The sequence below is a fragment of the Oncorhynchus clarkii genome, chromosome 22 (assembly GCF_045791955.1).
Source record: "Oncorhynchus clarkii lewisi isolate Uvic-CL-2024 chromosome 22, UVic_Ocla_1.0, whole genome shotgun sequence".
NCBI classification, from domain to species: Eukaryota; Metazoa; Chordata; class Actinopteri; order Salmoniformes; family Salmonidae; genus Oncorhynchus; species Oncorhynchus clarkii.
The window spans coordinates 15,651,577-15,674,314 of record NC_092168.1 but is presented as its reverse complement, the minus strand read 5'-3'; the positions used below and the strand labels follow the sequence as shown (position 1 = coordinate 15,674,314).

At 45.6% G+C, this 22,738-nt stretch overlaps 1 protein-coding gene across 1 annotated transcript in view; it reads right to left on the bottom strand.

Annotated features, from left to right (window-relative positions):
- The window catches only part of LOC139380471 (syntaxin binding protein 5L), a 230,080-nt gene that overhangs the window by 48,401 nt on the left and 158,941 nt on the right, over window positions 1-22,738 (bottom strand). The window contains exons 7-11 of the mRNA XM_071123162.1: window positions 12,590-12,673; window positions 6,754-6,877; window positions 4,951-5,026; window positions 1,807-1,967; window positions 1,184-1,256 (exon numbers count right to left, since the gene is read on the bottom strand). Of these exons, the coding sequence (XP_070979263.1) occupies window positions 1,184-1,256; window positions 1,807-1,967; window positions 4,951-5,026; window positions 6,754-6,877; window positions 12,590-12,673 (518 nt within the window). The remainder of the gene's footprint in view (window positions 1-1,183; window positions 1,257-1,806; window positions 1,968-4,950; window positions 5,027-6,753; window positions 6,878-12,589; window positions 12,674-22,738) is intronic.

The window sequence follows — 22,738 nt, the reverse complement described above, 5'->3', positions numbered from 1 at the left end:
AACATCTTGGCCATGTTCTGTTATAATCTCCACCCGGCACAGCCAGAAGAGGACTGGCCACCCCACATAGCCTGGTTCCTCTCTAGGTTTCTTCCTAGGTTTTGGCCTTTCTAGGGAATTTTTCCTAGCCACCGTGCTTCTACACCTGCATTGCTTGCTCTTTGGGGTCTTAGGCTGGGTTTCTGTACAGCACTTATATATTAGCTGATGTACGAAGGGCTATATAAATACATTTGATTTGATTTGATTTGAGCTCGACACAAACCGGTGCGCCAGGCACCCACTACTCCTCCCCTTCATCGACACGACACTGATTGAAGTGGATTTAACAGGTGACATCAATAAGGGATCCTAGCGTTCACCTGGATTCAGAGAAAGAGCAGCTGGACCTAATGTTTTGTAGTGTATATCTAATGGGTATTTTTTTGCAGGGAGATAACCTCACCCAGGTCACCACTTAAGTTCTTCCCAGCACCTTATTGTCCAATTAGTGTTTCTTATCAACATCCTTATAATGTTAACACAGCTACTGATAACTATCTTGGACGTCCCTGTCCCTCCTTCAGCTCCCTCCATCATAGGGCTGATGTATCATCGACAGAGAGTGTCATCAAGGAGGCTATTTTAAGAAGAGCAGTGGACATAGGTGTGACGGTGTCACAGTGGCATGGTCTTTGTCCTGCTTCCTGAGTGATGATGACACGTTAGTGACAGACAGCTGACCGGAGTGGCAGGGGACTAAGGTTCTCTCAAGGCAATGTGACACATTTGGGTGGATGTGTGTTGTGTGTGTGTGTGTATGTGTCTGTGTGCGTTTATTTTCTTTGTTTTAATGGCCATCTGTGACCCTCTCTCTTAATCCAGCCAATGGAATGTGCCGATAGTGTGTCTATGTTTAAATCCATTGATGCTGTTTGGGACTCTTATAGCTGTTACGTGGTGTTAGAGGGCTGTTACCCCTCCTGTCACATCGAGTCACATCAGGAGGTGACAGTCTGCTCCCCTCTGGACCACAGCAGGACACCTCACTGCAGGAAGGTGTGTGTGTGTGTGTGTGTGTGTGTGTGTGTGTGTGTGTGTGTGTGTGTGTGTGTGTGTGTGTGTGTGCGTGTGTGTGTGTGTGTGTGTGTGTGTGTGTGTGTGTGTGTGTGTGTGTGTGTGTGTGTGTGTGTGCCGTACATACTTGCTCTGTGTCAGATCCACCACGATGAAGTCCTTTTCTAAAAGCACAACCACTGCATAAGGATCCTGGACCTCTGTAGACAGTCACATAGATACGCAGAGTAGTGAATTACATTCATACACAGAACCAATAGATGTAGTAGACACAGAGAACGTAATACTGTGGAAATCCTTCACTCCAATACTTCAAATAGAAATGTAAACATATGAATGGGTACGTGTGTGTGCGCGAGCGTGTGTACTTTGTACTGAAGTCCCTGTTCCTCTGCTCTCCCAGGTATGTGACAGAGAGAGAGCAGATATAGTAATTTAAGGTCTCACAGAGGCACTCATTACCATCACACCTTTGACTCAAATTAGACTAATTATCATGGGGAGAGAGAGAGAAAGAGAGAGAGAGAGAGAGAGAGAGAGACAGAGTAAGTCAGCAAGTGAGTGAAAGAGAGAGGGCCAGTGAAAGAGAGAGGGCCAGTGAGAGAAAGAGAGAGAGAGAGAGAGAGAGAGAGAGAGAGAGAGAGAGTCGAAAACAGCACGTCCAGAAACTGGAGCAGGGGGGGGGGGCTTTTACTCCATCTTTCAAACCCAACCTACTGACCTCCACCCTCCCCCCATCCCTTCCCTCACCGTTGGAGTATGGGGTGTCACAGAGTACTAGGAACTCTACGATAGGGTGGTCCATCTCCAGCACTGTGATGGCCTTGCCGTGCATGATGGTCAGGGTGGGCCTCCTTCCACCGGACTTGTCATATGACAGACCCCCAGAGAAGATGACATAGGGCTCACTGCTGTGGAAACAAAGACAAACAGGTCTTAAGGACTGACATTATTGTGATCATATGTCAATATCATGACGGAGTGATCAAGTGTCGCTATGGAATCCAGGAAATATTCCATGTCGGTATAACATAGGATGATTGGTCACGAGAGCGTTCGTGAACTTGTCACACAATAGACGGACAGTAAGCTGTCATGGATGATCATGAAAAACATCATGTCCTGTTTATGACAGACAGCTGATGGTTCGCTGACACACCATCCAAGCTAAGCCTTCCCAACAAACTTAACCATGAGACTACGAGAAACATCACAGTGTCTAAAAGAAGTGAACGATTTAATCAGACCTACAGTATAATATAGATACTTAATGGAGGAATATAAAAATTCACATGGCAGGATAACGATGTACAGTATATTTCAGCCAATGGTGCCCTTCCTTCCCACAGGGCTGCTTGGCATAATTCTTCCTGTCTGTCTCAGTGAGTCCACGGGAACAGAGAGAGACAGTTAGCCCACAGCCCACAGAATGACTGTGAATGTGTTTGTCTGGTCTGGGCCAGACTAACACAACCGCTCAAGGGCACAGCGGTCATCAGAGACAACCACCCACGGTCATAACAGCCGTCATTATCAGACACAATCCACCCACGGTCATGATGACCGTCAGAGACAACCACCCACGGACCTGACGGTCACACCGGTCATCAAACACAAGCACACACGGTCTCACGGTCACAATGACCATCGGACACAACCACCGGCGGTCCTCCAGATCAGACACAACCACAAACCGTCAAGGTCACAAAGACCATCAGACACAACCACCCACGGCCACGGTCACAATGACCATCAGACACAAACCACCCACGGTCACAATGACCAGCAGACACAAACCACCCACAGTCACAATGACCATCAGAAACAACCACCCATGGTCACAATGAACATCAGATACAAACCACCCACGGTCACAATGACCATCAGACACAAACCACCCACGGTAACAATGACCATCAGACACAACCACCGACGGTCCTCCAGATCAGACACAACCACAAACTGTCACGGTCACAAAGACCATCAGACACAAACCACCCACGGTCACAATGGCCATTAGATAACAACTGCCCCCCCCCCCCCGTCAAAGTCAGGGTCATGGCCGTGAGTAACAAGAGCGTCGTGCTGTTTTCTCTCAGCATTACAAAGCGTGGTCACACCCTGAAAGGCACAGTCTAAAGTGTTGTCTCAGTCTCAGTGGTGCACCTGGGCTTCCTTTGCTTGTCAATCTAGCTCTTTAATAGACAACTTCACACAACTACAACTATATGATTACAGGCCTCCATTGTAATTGACAAACCACTGAAGGGAGAAATAGGAAGAGATAATTAGGAACAATCATGCATTCCAAACAGTCAACACAGAGCATCAAGCCAAGAGGGAATTCTGCTTCAGAGGCACCTATCAATCCCATGTCTGGAGATGAAACGCTTCTTAACAGCTCCCTGGTAAAGGCTCCCTGTATTTGTAATACTTTTCTGATATGATAGAATATCAGCGGATGACTCAGACCTATCTGGAGCTCGTTCATACCAGGTTTCAAGCTAGAAACAAAATAATCTCTGGCAAGTAAAACACATGAAATTGACAAATTAATTTGCACTCATGGGGAACTGCTATTGGTATTATGAGTTAGGCAGAGTTCTATGTTTCAGCCAATGGTGCCATTTCTTCCCACAAGGATGCTGGGAGTATTTACTCCTGTCTCGCTCAATGAGTCAGAAGGATCAGGGAGAGACAGTTAGCCCACAGAGTGACTGTGAATGTGTTAGTCTGGTCTGGGCCAGCCCTGGGACAAACTGACTGCCTGCAGAGTGACTGTGAATGTGTTAGTCCACAGTCACGACGGGCATCAGACACAACCACCCACAGTCACTACGGGTATCAGACACAACCACCCACAGACATGACGGGCATCAGACACAACCACCCACAGTCACTACGGGCATCAGACACAACCACCCACAGACATGACGGGCATCAGACACAACCACCCACAGTCACGACGGGCATCAGACACAACCGCCCACAGTCACGATGGGCATCAGACACAACCGCCCACAGTCACGACGGTCATCAGACACAACCACCCATAGTCACAACGGGCACGACGGTCATCAGACACAACCGACCCCTGTCAAAGTCAGGGTCATGGCCGTGAGTAACAAGAGCGTCGTGCTGTTTTCTCTCAGCGTTACAAAGCGTGGTCACACCCTGAAAGGCACAGTCTAAAGTGTTGTCTCAGTCTCAGTGGTGCACCTGGGCTTCCTTTGCTTGTCAATCTAGCTCTTTAATAGACAACTTCACACAACTACAACTATATGATTACAGGCCTCCATTGTAATTGACAAACCACTGAAGGGAGAAATAGGAAGAGATAATTAGGAACAATCATGCATTCCAAACAGTCAACACAGAGCATCAAGCCAAGAGGGAATTCTGCTTCAGAGGCACCTATCAATCCCATGTCTGGAGATGAAACGCTTCTTAACAGCTCCCTGGTAAAGGCTCCCTGTATTTTGTACTGTTTTCTGTGATTGAAAGCCAGCGTGTGACTCAGACCTATCTGGAGCTCGTTCATACCAGGTTTCACTTCTGAGCAACACGCTGTGATCAAAATAGTTTTTGGCAAATACAAACATCGGAAACTTGACAAATACATTTTTCACTACAGGGGAACTGCTCTTGGCAATAATTTGAAATATCATAGGGAAAATGTCTCTATTTGAGGGTAAATGGAATAGAAAGCAACAACCTTTATGAAAATCCCGCTGCCTGAAAAGTGGTTATGGCAAAGACATTTCATTTTACAGAACACAAGGCAGCTTCGCCTGGCACTAGAGTACCATGTTGGTTCGTACAGCACAGGGTGGGATGGAGGGATCTGGGGTCTGTTGGGTAGGTGTATGAGATGAAGAGAGGCAGAGTATTCACCTGTTCCTGGAGGTCTTGTATTCCACCTTGAGGATGGGCTTACATGACTCTTTTCTCCCGTCCTTCAGTATCTTCCCTGGGGGAGACAAAAAAAGGGGAAGCCATGTTGGGCACATCAACAAAATAAGTCAGTTATGTTGTTTTTAATCCTCATATCATTAGCTAGTTATTACTTTGTTGTCCAAGCTTCTTCACCACCATCTCTCTTCAAATCCAACTGCAATTGGAAATGGATTCAAGTGTCCCGTGTGAATTTAAGTATGCTTCCTCGAACTCTCTCTCTTTCTCTTCTCTCGGAAGACCTGAGCCCTAGGACCATGCCTCAGGACTACCTGTCTTGATGACTAACTCTCTCTCTAACTCTCTCTCTAACTCTGAATGATCGCCTATGAAAAGCCAACTGACATTTACTCCTGAGGTGCTGACCTGTTGCATCCTCTACAACCACTGTGATTATTATTATTTGACCCTGCTGGTCATCTATGAACACTTGAACATCTTGGCCATGTTCTGTTATAATCTCCACCGGGCACAGCCTGAAGAGGACTAGACACGGTGCTTCTACATCTGCATTGCTTGCTGTTTGGGGTTTTAGGCTGGGTTTCTGTATAGGACTTTGTGACATCAGCTGATGTAAAAAGGGCTTTATAAATACATTTGATTGATTGATTGATGTCAGAATGATCCAACACCAGGCCTATACACAGCTCAAAGTGATGTCTGACTGATCCAACACCAGGCCTATACACAGCTCAAAGTGATGTCTGACTGATCCAACACCAGGCCTATACACAGCTCAAAGTGAAGTCTGACTGATCCAACACCAGGCCTATACACAGCTCAAAGTGATGTCTGACTGATCCAACACCAGGCCTATACACAGCTCAAAGTGAAGTCTGACTGATCCAACACCAGGCCTATACACAGCTCAAAGTGATGTCTGACTGATCCAACACCAGGCCTAAACTAAATTCACATGGCAGGATAACGATGTACAGTATATTTCAGCCAATCGTGCCCTTCCTTCACACAGTGCTGCTTGGCAAAATCCTTCCTGTCTGTCTCAGTGAGTCAGCCAGAACAGAGAGAGATAGTTAGCCCACAGCCCACAGAATGACTGTGAATGTGTTCGTCTGGTCTGGGCCACCCACAGGCACGGCGGTCATCAGAGACAACCACCCATGGCCACGACGGGCATCACGATCATACACAAACCACCCACAGCCATGAAGACGATCATACCAACACAGCTATGGTCCTGATAGACAGATCTTCGGTCCTCTTTTCCGTCCCTATTACTCATCCCCAGTGTGACAGGCAGTCAGATAGACAGACATGGTGTGTCCTTCCTGAGTGTCTGGTGGAGTCTTTCATGAGGAAAGTCACAGGGTCAAACTGTACTGCCTACACACAGACCACGCCGACACAGCGTCAGAGAGCCAAGGCCGTGGCAGAAACGCAGAGCTTGCTCATTGCAATCAGTCTCCTCAAAGAGTATTCAGCGAACATCTGACCTGATGAGGCACTTATTCATCTGCTGGGTGGCGGAGTGTACGCTCAGGACCTTGGAAAATCTACGGACTCACCAAGTCACTGTAACGTGTCTTGACGTTTCCGGCAGCAAAGGTTCATGATTTAAAGCACTATCAATCGATGCCATGTGTTTTCGCTCGTGGCTAGATCCGCAAATCCATCTACATCGCAAACGTCCCCTCAATGACCACCGCATGTGCTGTGTCTTTACCACGTTGGGGTCAGGGCTGTAGGGTCTTAGGTCAGAGGTTATGTGTGTGTGTGCCTCACCGTGAGGGTAGGTGATCTGAATGGGCCTGGCTGTGTTTCTCAGGTTCCACATAGTCAGGCTGCCATCTGAGTGGCTGCACATGAACTGTTTCCCCTCGTGATGCCAGCTCACAGAATGGATAGCCTGGAGAGAGAGGTACAGGGTATAGGAAGGGAGGGAGAAACAGAGAGAGAGGTAAAGAGTATAGGGAACGAGGGAGACACAGAGAGAGAGGTAAAGGGTATAGGGAAGGAGGGAGACACACAGAGAGAGGTAAAGGGTATAGGGAAGGAGGGAGACACAGAGAGAGAGGTATAGGGAAGGAGGGAGACAGAGATAGAGGTAAAGGGTATAGGGAAGGAGGGAGACACAGAGAGAGAGGTAAAGGGTATAGGGAAGGAGGGAGACACACAGAGAGAGGTAAAGGGTATAGGGAAGGAGGGAGACACAGAGAGAGAGGTATAGGGAAGGAGGGAGACAGAGATAGAGGTAAAGGGTATAGGGAAGGAGGGAGACACAGAGAGAGAGGTAAAGGGTATAGGGAAGGAGGGAGACACAGAGAGAGAGGTAAAGGGTATAGGGAAGGAGGGAGACACAGAGAGAGGTAAAGGGTATAGGGAAGGAGGGAGGGTAACGTGGAAAGAGGAAGACACAGAGAGAGAGGTAAAGGGTATAGGGAAGGAGGGAGGGTAACGTGGAAGGAGGGAGAAACAGAGAGAGAGGTAAAGGGTATAGGGAAGGAGGGAGGGTAACGTGGAAGGAGGGAGAAACAGAGAGAGAGGTAAAGGGTATAGGGAAGGAGGGAGGGTAACGTGGAAAGAGAAACAGAGAGAGAGGTAAAGGGTATAGGGAAGGAGGGAGGGTAATGTGGAAAGAGAAACAGAGAGAGATGTAAAGGGTATAGGGAAGGAGGGAGGGTAACGTGGAAGGAGAAACAGAGAGAGAGGTAAAGGGTATGGGGAGGAGGGAGGGTAACGTGGAAAGAAGGAGAAACAGAGAGAGAGGTAAAGGGTATAGGGAAGGAGGGAGGGTAACGTGGAAAGAGGGAGAAACAGAGAGAGAGGTAAAGGGTATAGGGAAGGAGGGAGGGTAACGTGGAAAGAAGGAGAAACAGAGAGAGAGGTAAAGGGTATTGGGAAGGAGGGAGGGTAATGTGGAAAGAGGGAGAAACAGAGAGAGGTAAAGGGTATAGGGAAGGAGGGAGGGTAACGTGGAAAGAGGGAGAAACAGAGAGAGAGGTAAAGGGTATTGGGAAGGAGGGAGGGTAACGTGGAAAGAGGGAGAAACAGAGAGAGGTAAAGGGTATAGGGAAGGAGGGAGGGTAACGTGGAAAGAGGGAGAAACAGAGAGAGGTAAAGGGTATAGGGAAGGAGGGAGGGTAACGTGGAAGGAGAAACAGAGAGAGAGGTAAAGGGTATAAGGAAGGAGGGAGGGTAACGTGGAAAGAGAAACAGAGAGAGGTAAAGGGTATAGGGAAGGAGGGAGGGTAACGTGGAAGGAGAAACAGAGAGAGAGGTAAAGGGTATAGGGAAGGAGGGAGGGTAACGTGGAAAGAGAAACAGAGAGAGAGGTAAAGGGTATAGGGAAGGAGGGAGGGTAACGTGGAAAGAGAAACAGAGAGAGAGGTAAATGGTATAGGGAAGGAGGGAGGGTAACGTGGAAAGAGAAACAGAGAGAGAGGTAAAGGGTATAGGGAAGGAGGGAGGGTAACGTGGAAAGAGAAACAGAGAGAGAGGTAAAGGGTATAGGGAAGGAGGGAGGGTAACGTGGAAAGAGAAACAGAGAGAGAGGTAAAGGGTATAGGGAAGGAGGGAGGGTAACGTGGAAAGAGAAACAGAGAGAGAGGTAAAGGGTATAGGGAAGGAGGGAGGGTAACGTGGAAAGAGAAACAGAGAGAGAGGTAAAGGGTATAGGGAAGGAGGGAGGGTAACGTGGAAAGAGAAACAGAGAGAGAGGTAAAGGGTATAGGGAAGGAGGGAGGGTAACGTGGAAAGAGAAACAGAGAGAGAGGTAAAGGGTATAGGGAAGGAGGGAGGGTAACGTGGAAGGAGGGAGAAACAGAGAGAGAGGTAAAGGGTATAGGGAAGGAGGGAGGGTAACGTGGAAAGAGAAACAGAGAGAGAGGTAAAGGGTATAGGGAAGGAGGGAGGGTAACGTGGAAAGAGAAACAGAGAGAGAGGTAAAGGGTATAGGGAAGGAGGGAGGGTAACGTGGAAAGAGAAACAGAGAGAGAGGTAAAGGGTATAGGGAAGGAGGGAGGGTAACGTGGAAAGAGAAACAGAGAGAGAGGTAAAGGGTATAGGGAAGGAGGGAGGGTAACGTGGAAAGAGAAACAGAGAGAGAGGTAAAGGGTATAGGGAAGGAGGGAGGGTAACGTGGAAAGAGAAACAGAGAGAGAGGTAAAGGGTATAGGGAAGGAGGGAGGGTAACGTGGAAGGAGGGAGAAACAGAGAGAGAGGTAAAGGGTATAGGGAAGGAGGGAGGGTAACGTGGAAAGAGAAACAGAGAGAGAGGTAAAGGGTATAGGGAAGGAGGGAGGGTAACGTGGAAAGAGAAACAGAGAGAGAGGTAAAGGGTATAGGGAAGGAGGGAGGGTAACGTGGAAAGAGAAACAGAGAGAGAGGTAAAGGGTATAGGGAAGGAGGGAGGGTAACGTGGAAAGAGAAACAGAGAGAGAGGTAAAGGGTATAGGGAAGGAGGGAGGGTAACGTGGAAAGAGAAACAGAGAGAGAGGTAAAGGGTATAGGGAAGGAGGGAGGGTAACGTGGAAAGAGAAACAGAGAGAGAGGTAAAGGGTATAGGGAAGGAGGGAGGGTAACGTGGAAAGAGAAACAGAGAGAGAGGTAAAGGGTATAGGGAAGGAGGGAGGGTAACGTGGAAAGAGAAACAGAGAGAGAGGTAAAGGGTATAGGGAAGGAGGGAGGGTAACGTGGAAAGAGAAACAGAGAGAGAGGTAAAGGGTATAGGGAAGGAGGGAGGGTAACGTGGAAGGAGGGAGAAACAGAGAGAGAGGTAAAGGGTATAGGGAAGGAGGGAGGGTAACGTGGAAAGAGAAACAGAGAGAGAGGTAAAGGGTATAGGGAAGGAGGGAGGGTAACGTGGAAAGAGAAACAGAGAGAGAGGTAAAGGGTATAGGGAAGGAGGGAGGGTAACGTGGAAAGAGAAACAGAGAGAGAGGTAAAGGGTATAGGGAAGGAGGGAGGGTAACGTGGAAAGAGAAACAGAGAGAGAGGTAAAGGGTATAGGGAAGGAGGGAGGGTAACGTGGAAAGAGAAACAGAGAGAGAGGTAAAGGGTATAGGGAAGGAGGGAGGGTAACGTGGAAAGAGAAACAGAGAGAGAGGTAAAGGGTATAGGGAAGGAGGGAGGGTAACGTGGAAGGAGGGAGAAACAGAGAGAGAGGTAAAGGGTATAGGGAAGGAGGGAGGGTAACGTGGAAAGAGAAACAGAGAGAGAGGTAAAGGGTATAGGGAAGGAGGGAGGGTAACGTGGAAAGAGAAACAGAGAGAGAGGTAAAGGGTATAGGGAAGGAGGGAGGGTAACGTGGAAAGAGAAACAGAGAGAGAGGTAAAGGGTATAGGGAAGGAGGGAGGGTAACGTGGAAAGAGAAACAGAGAGAGAGGTAAAGGGTATAGGGAAGGAGGGAGGGTAACGTGGAAAGAGAAACAGAGAGAGAGGTAAAGGGTATAGGGAAGGAGGGAGGGTAACGTGGAAAGAGAAACAGAGAGAGAGGTAAAGGGTATAGGGAAGGAGGGAGGGTAACGTGGAAAGAGAAACAGAGAGAGAGGTAAAGGGTATAGGGAAGGAGGGAGGGTAACGTGGAAAGAGAAACAGAGAGAGAGGTAAAGGGTATGGGGAGGAGGGAGGGTAACGTGGAAAGAGAAACAGAGAGAGAGGTAAAGGGTATAGGGAAGGAGGGAGGGTAATGTGGAAAGAGAAACAGAGAGAGAGGTAAAGGGTATAGGGAAGGAGGGAGGGTAACGTGGAAAGAGAAACAGAGAGAGAGCGAGACAGATATTACAGTTACTGATCAAAGAAAGAGGTTGTCACTTCTATTATCATTCCCTTCCCATTACAGTTATTGATCCAAATAAATAAATCGGTGATGATTATTCCCTCACTCTTTGCACAGTATTAAAAAAAATCCCCCTGCCCCAGATTCTAAACGTTTTCGTCCTCTCACCAAGTTCCTGTTAACGTATGCACGCCCTACTGCTGGGAGTACTCCTATTGGTTTGACTTGGTAGGACAAAATGGTAAGGATACAACTGTCCAATGTAAACTGTGCCCAGGCAAGGAACAACTCTCCACTGCTATAAACACAACTCCCAATCTCTTGAAGCATCTGCAAAAGCAACACACAAACCCAAAACTTGTTGAAAAAAGACCCCCCAGACCTGACCACCGCTGCTGAAAATGACTGTAGGCCTACCTCATCCAAACAACCCAGGCTCGATTTGGATCGTTCAGGAGGACAGGCTGTAACCCAGAAACTGCTGAACAAGCTCATAGCTGGGTTTGCTGTAAGGAAATGCTGCCCTTATCCAAGGTAGAATCCACCTCTTTTCAGACAGACAGACAAAATGCCGGTGACAGTTGACGTTGAGTGAGGACACGCAACATTTTGGGTTGTAACGCAAGAGTAATGTAACAAGTAGTGTAATGAATCACTTTTCCTAGGGAATAGTCAGTAAAATGATAATAGGTAATATATCACTTTTTTGGGGGAAGTAACAACACCAACGTGAGGATAGGAATGCAGTCCTTCAACCACAGTTAACCTAGCAGCTAAAACCAATGAGTGCTGTCCCTCAACTAACCTGGTGTTAAATGAGAGCGGACACTACTAGAACTGGACTGATTAGAACCGTGAGAGGGATCAGTAGCACAAACTACGCACAGAACCGGAGAGCTCCGGGAAATCAACGGGAGGAGAAAGAAAGGAAATTGACAGGTGTAGATGTTGCTTGCCTGTGATATTAAAGGAGCCAGAAATGACTTGGGAGAATTCATGAGCCAGTTAATCGAACTGCACTAATGAAAAACTATAGGTTTCAGCAGAGAGCTCCTCTACCAGCCTTTGTAATGGGGTTTGCTTTTTATTCCCGGCGAGTGAGTGATAGATATACGGTATATATATATATATATATATATAAAGAGGGAGTGTTGTAAAATCTGAAGCGCGCTCCAATGCATCGGCCTCTTCTGTGACGAGCACCGAGTGGAGAGCTGTGTGATATCTGGAGCGCTGTGTGATATCTGGAGCGCTGCTATTTATCCTCCCGTTCCTCTCTTCTCCCGGGCTCGCGTCGGGAGCGTCACACAAAGAGCCTTCCTTAATGAATCATGGCAGAGTGAGAGCTCCTTTTGTCCTACGCGCGCTCGGCTTTTGTCTAGGCTGCCATGGCGATGCCTCTCCCCTTGTCATGTTCTAAATCGTCTACGATGGTGAGGCCCTAGCAACGTGGAGGCACCGGAGACGGGCATCCATCATGCATCACACTGGGTAATTAAGACTGACAGACCTGTTCTAATGACACCTCTTTAGAAATAAGGGGAGGAAGGTAGAGGTTTAACTGATGCCTGAAGGGCGAGTAGGGGCATATAGGGTACAAATCATGTACACTGTCAATGTTTAATCAGATAGGGCCCTTACGTCATCCCTGATTGTGTGACCTTACGTAAACACACTTTTACGGGACTCTTAATGAACCCTAAGAAAGCATCCATGTAAAATAAGCTCCCACACGGTCTTTGTAAACCTTACATCAGACAGTCCATGTGGGTGAAATCACTTGTTCAGCTGTCTGCTAGTGGGATGGAGAGATAGAGAGAGAGAATGAAAGATAGTACTCGCCTCATCGTAGTAGATTCTGAAGTCAACCTTCTTGGCTCGGAGGTCCCATTGGACTACTGTTCCACTCTCAAACCCTATCAGCAACTGTGGAGGAGGTAGAGGGGGGAAGACAGGTAGAGGGGGGAAGACAGGTAGAGGGTGGGGAGAAAGGTAGAGGGGGAAGACAGGTAGAGGGAGGGGATACAGGTAGAGGGAGGGGAGACAGGTAGAAGGGAGGGGAGACAGGTATAAGGAAGGAAGACAGGTAGAGGGAGGGGAGACAGGTAGAGGGGGAAGACAGGTAGAGGGGGGAAGACAGGTAGAGGGAGGGGAGACAGGTAGAGGGAGGGGAGACAGGTAGAGGGAAGGGAGACAGGTAGAGGGAGGGGAGACAGGTAGAAGGGGGAAGACAGGTAGAGGGAGGGGAGACAGGTAGAGGGAGGGGAGACAGGTAGAGGGAAGGGAGACAGGTAGAGGGAGGGGAGACAGGTAGAGAGAGGGGAGACAGGTAGAGGGAGGGGAAACAGGTAGAGGGAAGGGAGACAGGTAGAAGAGGGAAGACAGGTAGAGAGAGGGGAGACAGGTAGAGGGAGGGGAGACAGGTAGAAGGGGGAAGACAGGTAGAGAGAGGGGAGACAGGTAGAGGGAGGGGAGACAGGTAGAGGGAGGGGAGACAGGTAGAGGGAGGGAAGACAGGTAGAGGGAGGGGAGACAGGTAGAGGGGAGGAGACAGGTAGAGGGAGGGAAGACAGGTAGAGGGAGCGAAGACAGGTAGAAAGGGGGAAGACAGGTAGAGGGGGGAAGACAGGTTGAGGGAGGGAAGACAGGTAGAGGGGGGACGACAGGTAGAGAGAGGGAAGACAAATAGAGGGTGGGAAGACAGGTAGAGGGAGGGAAGACAGGTAGAGGGAGGGAAGACAAATAGAGTGTGGGAAGACAGGTAGAGAGAGGGAAGACAGGTAGAGAGAGGGAAAACAGGTAGAGGGAGGGAAGACAGGTAGAGAGAGGGGAGACAGGTAGAGAGAGGGAAGACAGGTAGAGAGAGGGAAGACAGGTAGAGGGAGGGAAGACAGGTAGAGGGAGGGAAGACAGGTAGAGAGAGGAAAGACAGGTAGAGGGAGGGAAGACAGGTAGAGGGAGGGAAAACAGGTAGAGGGAGGGAAGACAGGTAGAGGGGGGAAGACAGGTAGAGGGGGAAGACAGGTAGAGGGAGGGAAGACAGGTAGAGGGAGGGAAGACAGGTAGAGGGAGGGAAGACAGGTAGAGGGAGGGGAGACAAATAGAGGGAGGAGGATAAAGAACAGGGAGAGAATTCGAGAGAGGGAAGACAGGATCAAATCATTGAACATTGAAATAAGAGTCTTATAGACTTGAACTTGTCTTAGTAAACAGAAACTTTTTCCCCTCTCTCCCCCTTTCCAGACGTAGTGGCCCCTGGCTTGTAGCTCCAGTGGCCGTGGTTCTCTCCCTGTGGGAGATGTGATTAGAAGGATTGGAAGGGATGATCTTCACCATGAGTGTTCCACTCAGCACACAACCAATCTGCTCCCTCTGCCTGTCTCTCTCCGGCTAGCTCTTATCCCTGTGTGTGATTTATAGAGGATTTACTTTTTGGGGAGGAGGACTGGGAGACGTCTGAAGGGTTTAGGAGAGGATGGGATATGGGCATATATATATAGAGAGAGAGAGGGAGAAGAAGAGTGGCCTTTGTCAGCAAAAAATCTAAAATCCACTGGCTCTGCAGTTTTTGATTAATGAGAAACAGCACATACACGAGGTTCACAGGGATATGCCAAGACGCTGGTCGTGTCCAAATACCCGTACTAGCGTTCAACATATTAGGTATTTTGGGTATGTGAAAAAATTAAATGTCATAATAAGTTAATAAACAAGATGTCATATTCATTTGGGCTTTTTATACAGGAGAATTCACGGCATACTACTGAGGAGGAAAGTCATCTTTCCAGGCCCACGTCGGTCTGACAACAGCTGATAATTAGCAGAGGGGACACGCCACGGCGAAATGAAGGAACGGCGGGAATCAACGCAATTTGCGGCTTAGACGAGGCATTCTCAGAAGGATGAACCGAGTGTGCCGATATTCTTTGCTTACTGCATTTTTACTAAACAGTACGTTGTAAATAGTATGTATTATTAACCCTGCAGAGAAAATACAGAAGTCTACTTACACACCCACAGAGATGAAAATATACACACCCCCAGGATGAGAGAGAGAGATAGACAACACAAACCCACGCACGGAATGACGAATACACACAACCAGAGTAAAAAAGTAGGATGCACAAAGATGCACACACACCCCCACTAAGTACACCTTAAGAGAGTGGCGCGGAGGGTAATGGCAGTGTCACACAGTGAGACAGACAGAGCAGAAGAGGTGACGCAGCCTGGAAGAGAGGAGTGTTTAAAGGAGGGGATCCTCTGGGGAGGGGAGGAGACACTGTGAAAGCACAGATCACACACTGTGGAATGGAGAGCAGATGGGGTGGAAAACAGCCTGTCTTCACTCTGCCACTCATGGGCCACACGCACGCACACACACACACACACGCGCCCGCGTTCACGTATTTCAAGGCCTTCCTTCAAATTCAGTGCCTCTTTGCTTGACATCATGTGAAAATCAAAAGAAATCAGCCAAGACCCCAGAAAAAAACTTGTAGACCTCCACAAGACTGGTTCATCCTTGGGAGCAATTTCCAAACGCCTGAAGGTACCACGTTCATCTGTACAAATAATAGTATGCAGGTATAAACACCATGGGACCACACAGCCGTCATACCACTCAGGATGGAGACACGTTCCGTCTCCTAGAGATGAACGTACTTTGGTGTGAAAAGTGCAGATCAATCCCAGAACAACAGCAAAAGTGAATCTTGTGAAGATGCTGGAGGAAACAGGTACAAAATTATCTATATCCACAGTAAAACAAGTCCTATATTGACATAACCTGAAAGGCGGCTCAGCAAGGAAGAAGCAACTGCTCCAAAACCGCCATAAAAAAGCCAGACTACAGTTTGCAACTGCACATGGGGAAAAAGATCATACTTTTTGGAGAAATGTCCTCTGGTCTGATGACACAAAAATAGAACAGTTTGGCCATAATGACCATCGTTATGTTTGGAGGAAAAAGGGGGAGGCTTGCAAGCTGAAGAACACCTTCCCAACAGTGAAGCACGGGGGTGGCATCATTATGTGTTGGGGTGCTTTTCTGCAGGAGGGACTGGTGCATTTCACAAAATAGACGGCATCATGAGGGAGGAAAATTACGTGGATATATTAAAGCAACATCTCAAGACATCAGTCAGGAAGTTAAAGCTTGGTCACATATGGGTCTTCCAAATGGACAATGACCCCAAGCATACTTCCAAAGTTGTGGCAAAATGGCTTAAGAACAACAAAGTCAAGGTATTGGAGTGGCCATCACAAAGCCCTGACCTCAATCCTGTAGAAAATTTGTGGGCAGAACTGAAAAATCTTGTGCGAGCAAGGAGGCCTTACAAACCTGACTCAGTTACACCAGCTCTGTTAGGAGGAATGGGCCTAAATTCCCCCAACTTATTGTGGGAAGCTTGTGGAAGCCTACCCGAAACGTTTGACCCAAGTTAAACTATTTAAAGGCAATGCTACCAAATACTAATTGAGTGTATGTAAACTTCTGACCCACTGGGAATATGATGAAAGAAATGAAAGAAATAATTCTCTCTACTATTATTCTGACATTTCACATTCTTAAAATAAAGTGGTGATCCTATCTGACCTAAGACAGGGAATTCTTACTCTGATTAAATGTCAGGAATTGTGAAAAACTGAGTTTAAATGTATTTGGCTAAGGTGTATGTAAACTTCCGACCTTAACTGTACACCATGACTACCACTGCCTCTATCATACCCACCTTATTGCCTGTACCATGTCTTGCTCCCTTTACCTGCCTTCATGACATTAACTGGCTCTGACATACACACCCACACCTTCAGAGAAACAATCACACGAAACGTCAAACCTCTCGGTGGCAGAATGCACACATTTATAAGTGCTTTGGGAGGCAGAAAGAGTCTGATATGCTCTCGGCTATAAATCCAAGCAAGAAATATACTTCATATCGCATATGAGTCATCTTCACAAACAGAAGGTCTCTCTCTGTCTTTTTCCTTCTCTCTCTGTCTTTTTCCTTCTCTCTGTCTTTTTCCTTCTCTCTCTGTCTTTTTCCTTCTCTCTGTCTTTTTCCTTCTCTATCTGTCTTTTTCCTTCCCTCTGTCTTTTTCCTTCTCTTTGTCTTTTTCCTTCTCTCTGTCTTTTTCCTTCTCTCTGTCTTTTTCCTTCTCCCTCTGTCTTTTTCCTTCTCTGTCTTTTTCCTTCTCTCTGTCTTTTTCCTTCTCTCTCTGTCTTTTTCCTTCTCTCTCTGTCTTTTTCCTTCTCTCTCTGTCTTTTTCCTTCTATCTGTCTTTTTCCTTCTCTCTGTATTTTTCCTTCTCTCTCTGTATTTTTCCTTCTCTCTCTGTCTTTTTCCTTCTCTCTCTGTCTTTTTCCTTCTCTCTGTCTTTTTCCTTCTCTCTGTCTTTTTCCTTCTCTCTGAATTTTTCCTTCTCTCTGTCTTTTTCCTTCTCTCTGTATTTTTCCTTCTCTCTGTCTTTTTCCTTCTCTCTGTATTTTTCCTTCTCTCTGTATTTTTCCTTCTCTCTGTATTTTTCCTTCTCTCTCTGTCTTTTTCCTTCTCTCTGTCTTTTTCCTTCTCTCTGTATTTTTCCTTCTCCCTCTGTCTTTTTCCTTCTCTGTCTTTTTCCTTCTCTCTGTCTTTTTCCTTCTCTCTGTCTTTTTCCTTCTCTCTCTGTCTTTTTCCTTCTCTCTCTGTCTTTTTCCTTCTCTCTCTGTCTTTTTCCTTCTATCTGTCTTTTTCCTTCTCTCTGTATTTTTCCTTCTCTCTCTGTATTTTTCCTTCTCTCTCTGTCTTTTTCCTTCTCTCTCTGTCTTTTTCCTTCTCTCTGTCTTTTTCCTTCTCTCTGTCTTTTTCCTTCTCTCTGAATTTTTCCTTCTCTCTGTCTTTTTCCTTCTCTCTGTCTTTTTCCTTCTCTCTGTATTTTTCCTTCTCTCTGTCTTTTTCCTTCTCTCTGTATTTTTCCTTCTCTCTGTATTTTTCCTTCTCTCTGTATTTTTCCTTCTCTCTCTGTCTTTTTCCTTCTCTCTCTGTCTTTTTCCTTCTCTCTCTGTCTTTTTCCTTCTCTCTCTGTCTTTTTCCTTCTCTCTCTGTCTTTGTCCTTCTCTCTCTGTCTTTTTCCTTCTCTCTGTCTTTTTCCTTCTCTCTGTCTTTGTCCTTCTCTCTCTGTCTTTTTCCTTCTCTCTGTATTTTTCCTTCTCTCTCTGTCTTTTTCCTTCTCTCTGTCTTTTTCCTTCTCTCTGTCTTTTTCCTTCTCTCTGTCTTTTTCCTTCTCTCTCTGTCTTTGTCCTTCTCTCTCTGTCTTTGTCCTTCTCTCTCTGTCTTTTACTTCTCTCTCTGTCTTTGTCCTTCTCTCTCTGTCTTTTTCCTTCTCTCTGTCTTTTTCCTTCTCTCTGTCTTTGTCCTTCTCTCTCTGTCTTTTTCCTTCTCTCTGTCTTTTTCCTTCTCTCTGTCTTTTTCCTTCTCTTTCTGTCTTTTTCCTTTTCTCTGTCTTTTTCCTTCTCTCTGTCTTTTTCCTTCTCTCTCTGTCTTTGTCCTTCTCTCTCTGTCTTTGTCCTTCTCTCTCTGTCTTTTACTTCTCTCTCTGTCTTTTTCCTTCTCTCTGTCTTTTTCCTTCTCTGTCTTTTTCCTTCTCTCTCTGTCTTTGTCCTTCTCTCTCTGTCTTTGTCCTTCTCTCTCTGTCTTTTTCCTTCTCTCTCTGTCTTTTTCCTTCTCTCGGTCTTTCCTTCTCTCTCTGTCTTTTTCCTTCTCTCTCTGTCTTTTTCCTTCTCTCTCTGTCTTTTTCCTTCTCTCTGTCTTTTTCCTTCTCTCTGTCTTTTTCCTTCTCCCTCTGTCTTTTTCCTTCTCTGTCTTTTTCCTTCTCTCTGTCTTTTTCCTTCTCTCTCTGTCTTTTTCCTTCTCTCTCTGTCTTTTTCCTTCTCTCTCTGTCTTTTTCCTTCTATCTGTCTTTTTCCTTCTCTCTGTATTTTTCCTTCTCTCTCTGTATTTTTCCTTCTCTCTCTGTCTTTTTCCTTCTCTCTCTGTCTTTTTCCTTCTCTCTGTCTTTTTCCTTCTCTCTGTCTTTTTCCTTCTCTCTGAATTTTTCCTTCTCTCTGTCTTTTTCCTTCTCTCTGTATTTTTCCTTCTCTCTGTCTTTTTCCTTCTCTCTGTATTTTTCCTTCTCTCTGTATTTTTCCTTCTCTCTGTATTTTTCCTTCTCTCTCTGTCTTTTTCCTTCTCTCTGTCTTTTTCCTTCTCTCTGTATTTTTCCTTCTCCCTCTGTCTTTTTCCTTCTTTGTCTTTTTCCTTCTCTCTGTCTTTTTCCTTCTCTCTGTCTTTTTGCTTCTCTCTCTGTCTTTTTCCTTCTCTCTCTGTCTTTTTCCTTCTCTCTCTGTCTTTTTCCTTCTATCTGTCTTTTTCCTTCTCTCTGTATTTTTCCTTCTCTCTCTGTATTTTTCCTTCTCTCTCTGTCTTTTTCCTTCTCTCTCTGTCTTTTTCCTTCTCTCTGTCTTTTTCCTTCTCTCTGTCTTTTTCCTTCTCTCTGAATTTTTCCTTCTCTCTGTCTTTTTCCTTCTCTCTGTCTTTTTCCTTCTCTCTGTATTTTTCCTTCTCTCTGTCTTTTTCCTTCTCTCTGTATTTTTCCTTCTCTCTGTATTTTTCCTTCTCTCTGTATTTTTCCTTCTCTCTCTGTCTTTTTCCTTCTCTCTCTGTCTTTTTCCTTCTCTCTCTGTATTTTTCCTTCTCTCTCTGTCTTTTTCCTTCTCTCTCTGTCTTTGTCCTTCTCTCTCTGTCTTTTTCCTTCTCTCTGTCTTTTTCCTTCTCTCTGTCTTTGTCCTTCTCTCTCTGTCTTTTTCCTTCTCTCTGTCTTTTTCCTTCTCTCTCTGTCTTTTTCCTTCTCTTTCTGTCTTTTTCCTTTTCTCTGTCTTTTTCCTTCTCTCTGTCTTTTTCCTTCTCTCTCTGTCTTTGTCCTTCTCTCTCTGTCTTTGTCCTTCTCTCTCTGTCTTTTACTTCTCTCTCTGTCTTTGTCCTTCTCTCTCTGTCTTTTTCCTTCTCTCTGTCTTTTTCCTTCTCTCTGTCTTTGTCCTTCTCTCTCTGTCTTTTTCCTTCTCTCTGTCTTTTTCCTTCTCTCTGTCTTTTTCCTTCTCTTTCTGTCTTTTTCCTTTTCTCTGTCTTTTTCCTTCTCTCTGTCTTTTTCCTTCTCTCTCTGTCTTTGTCCTTCTCTCTCTGTCTTTGTCCTTCTCTCTCTGTCTTTTACTTCTCTCTCTGTCTTTTTCCTTCTCTCTGTCTTTTTCCTTCTCTGTCTTTTTCCTTCTCTCTCTGTCTTTGTCCTTCTCTCTCTGTCTTTGTCCTTCTCTCTCTGTCTTTTTCCTTCTCTCTCTGTCTTTTTCCTTCTCTCGGTCTTTCCTTCTCTCTCTGTCTTTTTCCTTCTCTCTCTGTCTTTTTCCTTCTCTCTGTCTTTTTCCTTCTCTCTGTCTTTTTCCTTCTCTCTGTCTTTTTCCTTCTCTCTCTGTCTTTTTCCTTCTCTCTCTGTCTTTTTCCTTCTCTCTGTCTTTTTCCTTCTCTCTGTCTTTTTCCTTCTCTTTCTGTCTTTTTCCTTCTCTCTGTCTTTTTCCTTCTCTCTGTCTTTTTCCTTCTCTCTCTGTCTTTGTCCTTCTCTCTCTGTCTTTGTCCTTTACTCTCTGTCTTTTACTTCTCTCTCTGTCTTTTTCCTTCTCTCTGTCTTTTTCCTTCTCTGTCTTTTTCCTTCTCTCTCTGTCTTTGTCCTTCTCTCTCTGTCTTTGTCCTTCTCTCTCTGTCTTTTTCCTTCTCTCTCTGTCTTTTTCCTTCTCTCGGTCTTTCCTTCTCTCTCTGTCTTTTTCCTTCTCTCTCTGTCTTTTTCCTTCTCTCTCTGTCTTTTTCCTTCTCCCTCTGTCTTTTTCCTTCTCTCTCTGTCTTTTTCCTTCTCTCTCTGTCTTTTTCCTTCTCCCTCTGTCTTTTTCCTTCTCTCTCTCTCTCATTTCAAATGTCTTATTATGTTGTAATGATGTGCAAATAGTTAAAGTACAAAAAGAAAAATAAATAAACATAAATATGGGTTGTATTTACAATGGTGTTTGTTCTTCACTGGTTGCCCTTTTCTTGTGGCAACAGGTCACAAATCTTGCTGCTGCGATGGCACACGGTGGTATTTCACCCAGTAGATATGGGAGTTTATCAAAATTGGGTTTGTTTTCAAATTATTTGTGGATCTGTGTAATACGAGGAAAATACATGTCTCTAATATGGTCATACATTTGGCAGGAGGTTAGGAAGTGCAGCTCAGTTTCCACCTCATTTTGTGGGCAGCATGGCTTCTACTGAGAGCCTGGTCTGCCTACAGCGGCCTTTCTCAATAGAAAGGTTATTCTCACTGAGTCTGTACATAGTCAAAGCTTTCCTTATGTTTGGGTCAGTCACAGTGGTCAGGTATTCTGCCACTGTGTACTCTCTGTTTAGGGCCAAATAGAATTCTAGTTTGCTCCGTTTATTTGTTAATTCTTTCCAATGTGTCAAGTCATTTTATTCGATTTTTCTCATGATTTGGTTAGGTCTAATTGTGTTGCTGTCCTGGGGCTCTGTGGGGTCTGTTTGTGTTTGTTGAACAGAGCCCCAGGACCAGCTTGCTTAGGGGACTCTTATCCAGGTTCATCTTTCTGTAGTTGATGGCTTTGTTATGGAAGGTTTGGGAATCACTTCCTTTTAGGTGGTTGTAGAATTTAACGTCTCTTTTCTGGATTTTGATAATTAGCGGGTATCAGCCTAATTCTGCTCTGCATGCATTATTTGGTGTTTTACGTTGTACACAGAGGATATTTTTTGCAGAGTTCTGTATGCAGTGTCTCAATTTGGTGTTTTGTCCCATTTTGTGAACTCTTGGTTGGTGAGCGAAATCCAGTACTCACAACCATAAAAGGGCAATGGGTTCTTTAACTGATTCAAGTATTTTTTTGCCAGATCCTAATTGGTATGTCAACATTTTCTGTTCCTTTTGATGGAATAAAAGGCCCTTCTTGCCTTGTCTCTCAGCTCGTTCACAGCTCTGTGGAAGTTACCTGTGGCGCTGATGTTTGGGCTGAGGTATGTATAGTTTTTTGTGTGCTCTAAGGCAACGGTGTCTAGATTAAATTTGTGTTTGTGGTCCTGGCAACTGGACCTTTTTCCAAACACCATTATGTTTGTCTTACTGAGATTTACTGTCAGAGCCCAGGTCTGACATAATCTGTGCAGAAGATCTAGGTGCTGCAGTAGGCCCTCCTTAGTTTGTGACAGAAGCACTAGATCATCAGCAAACAGTAGACATTTGACTTCAGATTGTAGTTGGGTGAGGCCAGGTGCTGCAGACTGTTCTAGTGCCCTCGCCAATTCGTTGATAGATATGTTAAAGAGGGTGGCGTTTAAGCTGTATTCCTGTCTCACCCCACGGTCCTGTGGAAAGAAATGATTGTGTGTTTTTTGCCAATTTTAACCGCACACTTTTTTGTTTGTGTACATTAATTTTATAATGTTGTACATTTTTCCCCCAACACTACTTTACATCAATTTGTATAGCAGACCCTCATGCCAAATTGAGTCAAAGGCTTTTTTGAAAACAAACAAAAGCATGAGAAGACTTTGCCTTTGCTTTGCTTTGTTTGTTTGTCAATTAGGGTGTGCAGGGTGAACACGTGGTCTGCTGTTAATGATAATGATTTTCTTCGGTTTTCTGCTTGACATTTTTAGATTTGATAGGGAAGCTGAGAAGTCAAATATACTGTTTAGGTTTTCTACTACCAAGTTTACACCTTCTCTATTACAGTGGAACGTTTGTCCAGGAAGTTGTCTAAAAGGGATAGAATTTGTTGTTGCCTAATAGTTCATTGTTTTTTGTTAGGTTTCCACACTACATTCCTTCCACCTATAGCATTTCTTAATATTACTCAGTTCCTTTGGCTTTGATGCCTCATGACTGAGTATTGCTCTGTTCAAGTAGATTGCAATTTTGCTGTGATCTGATAGGGGT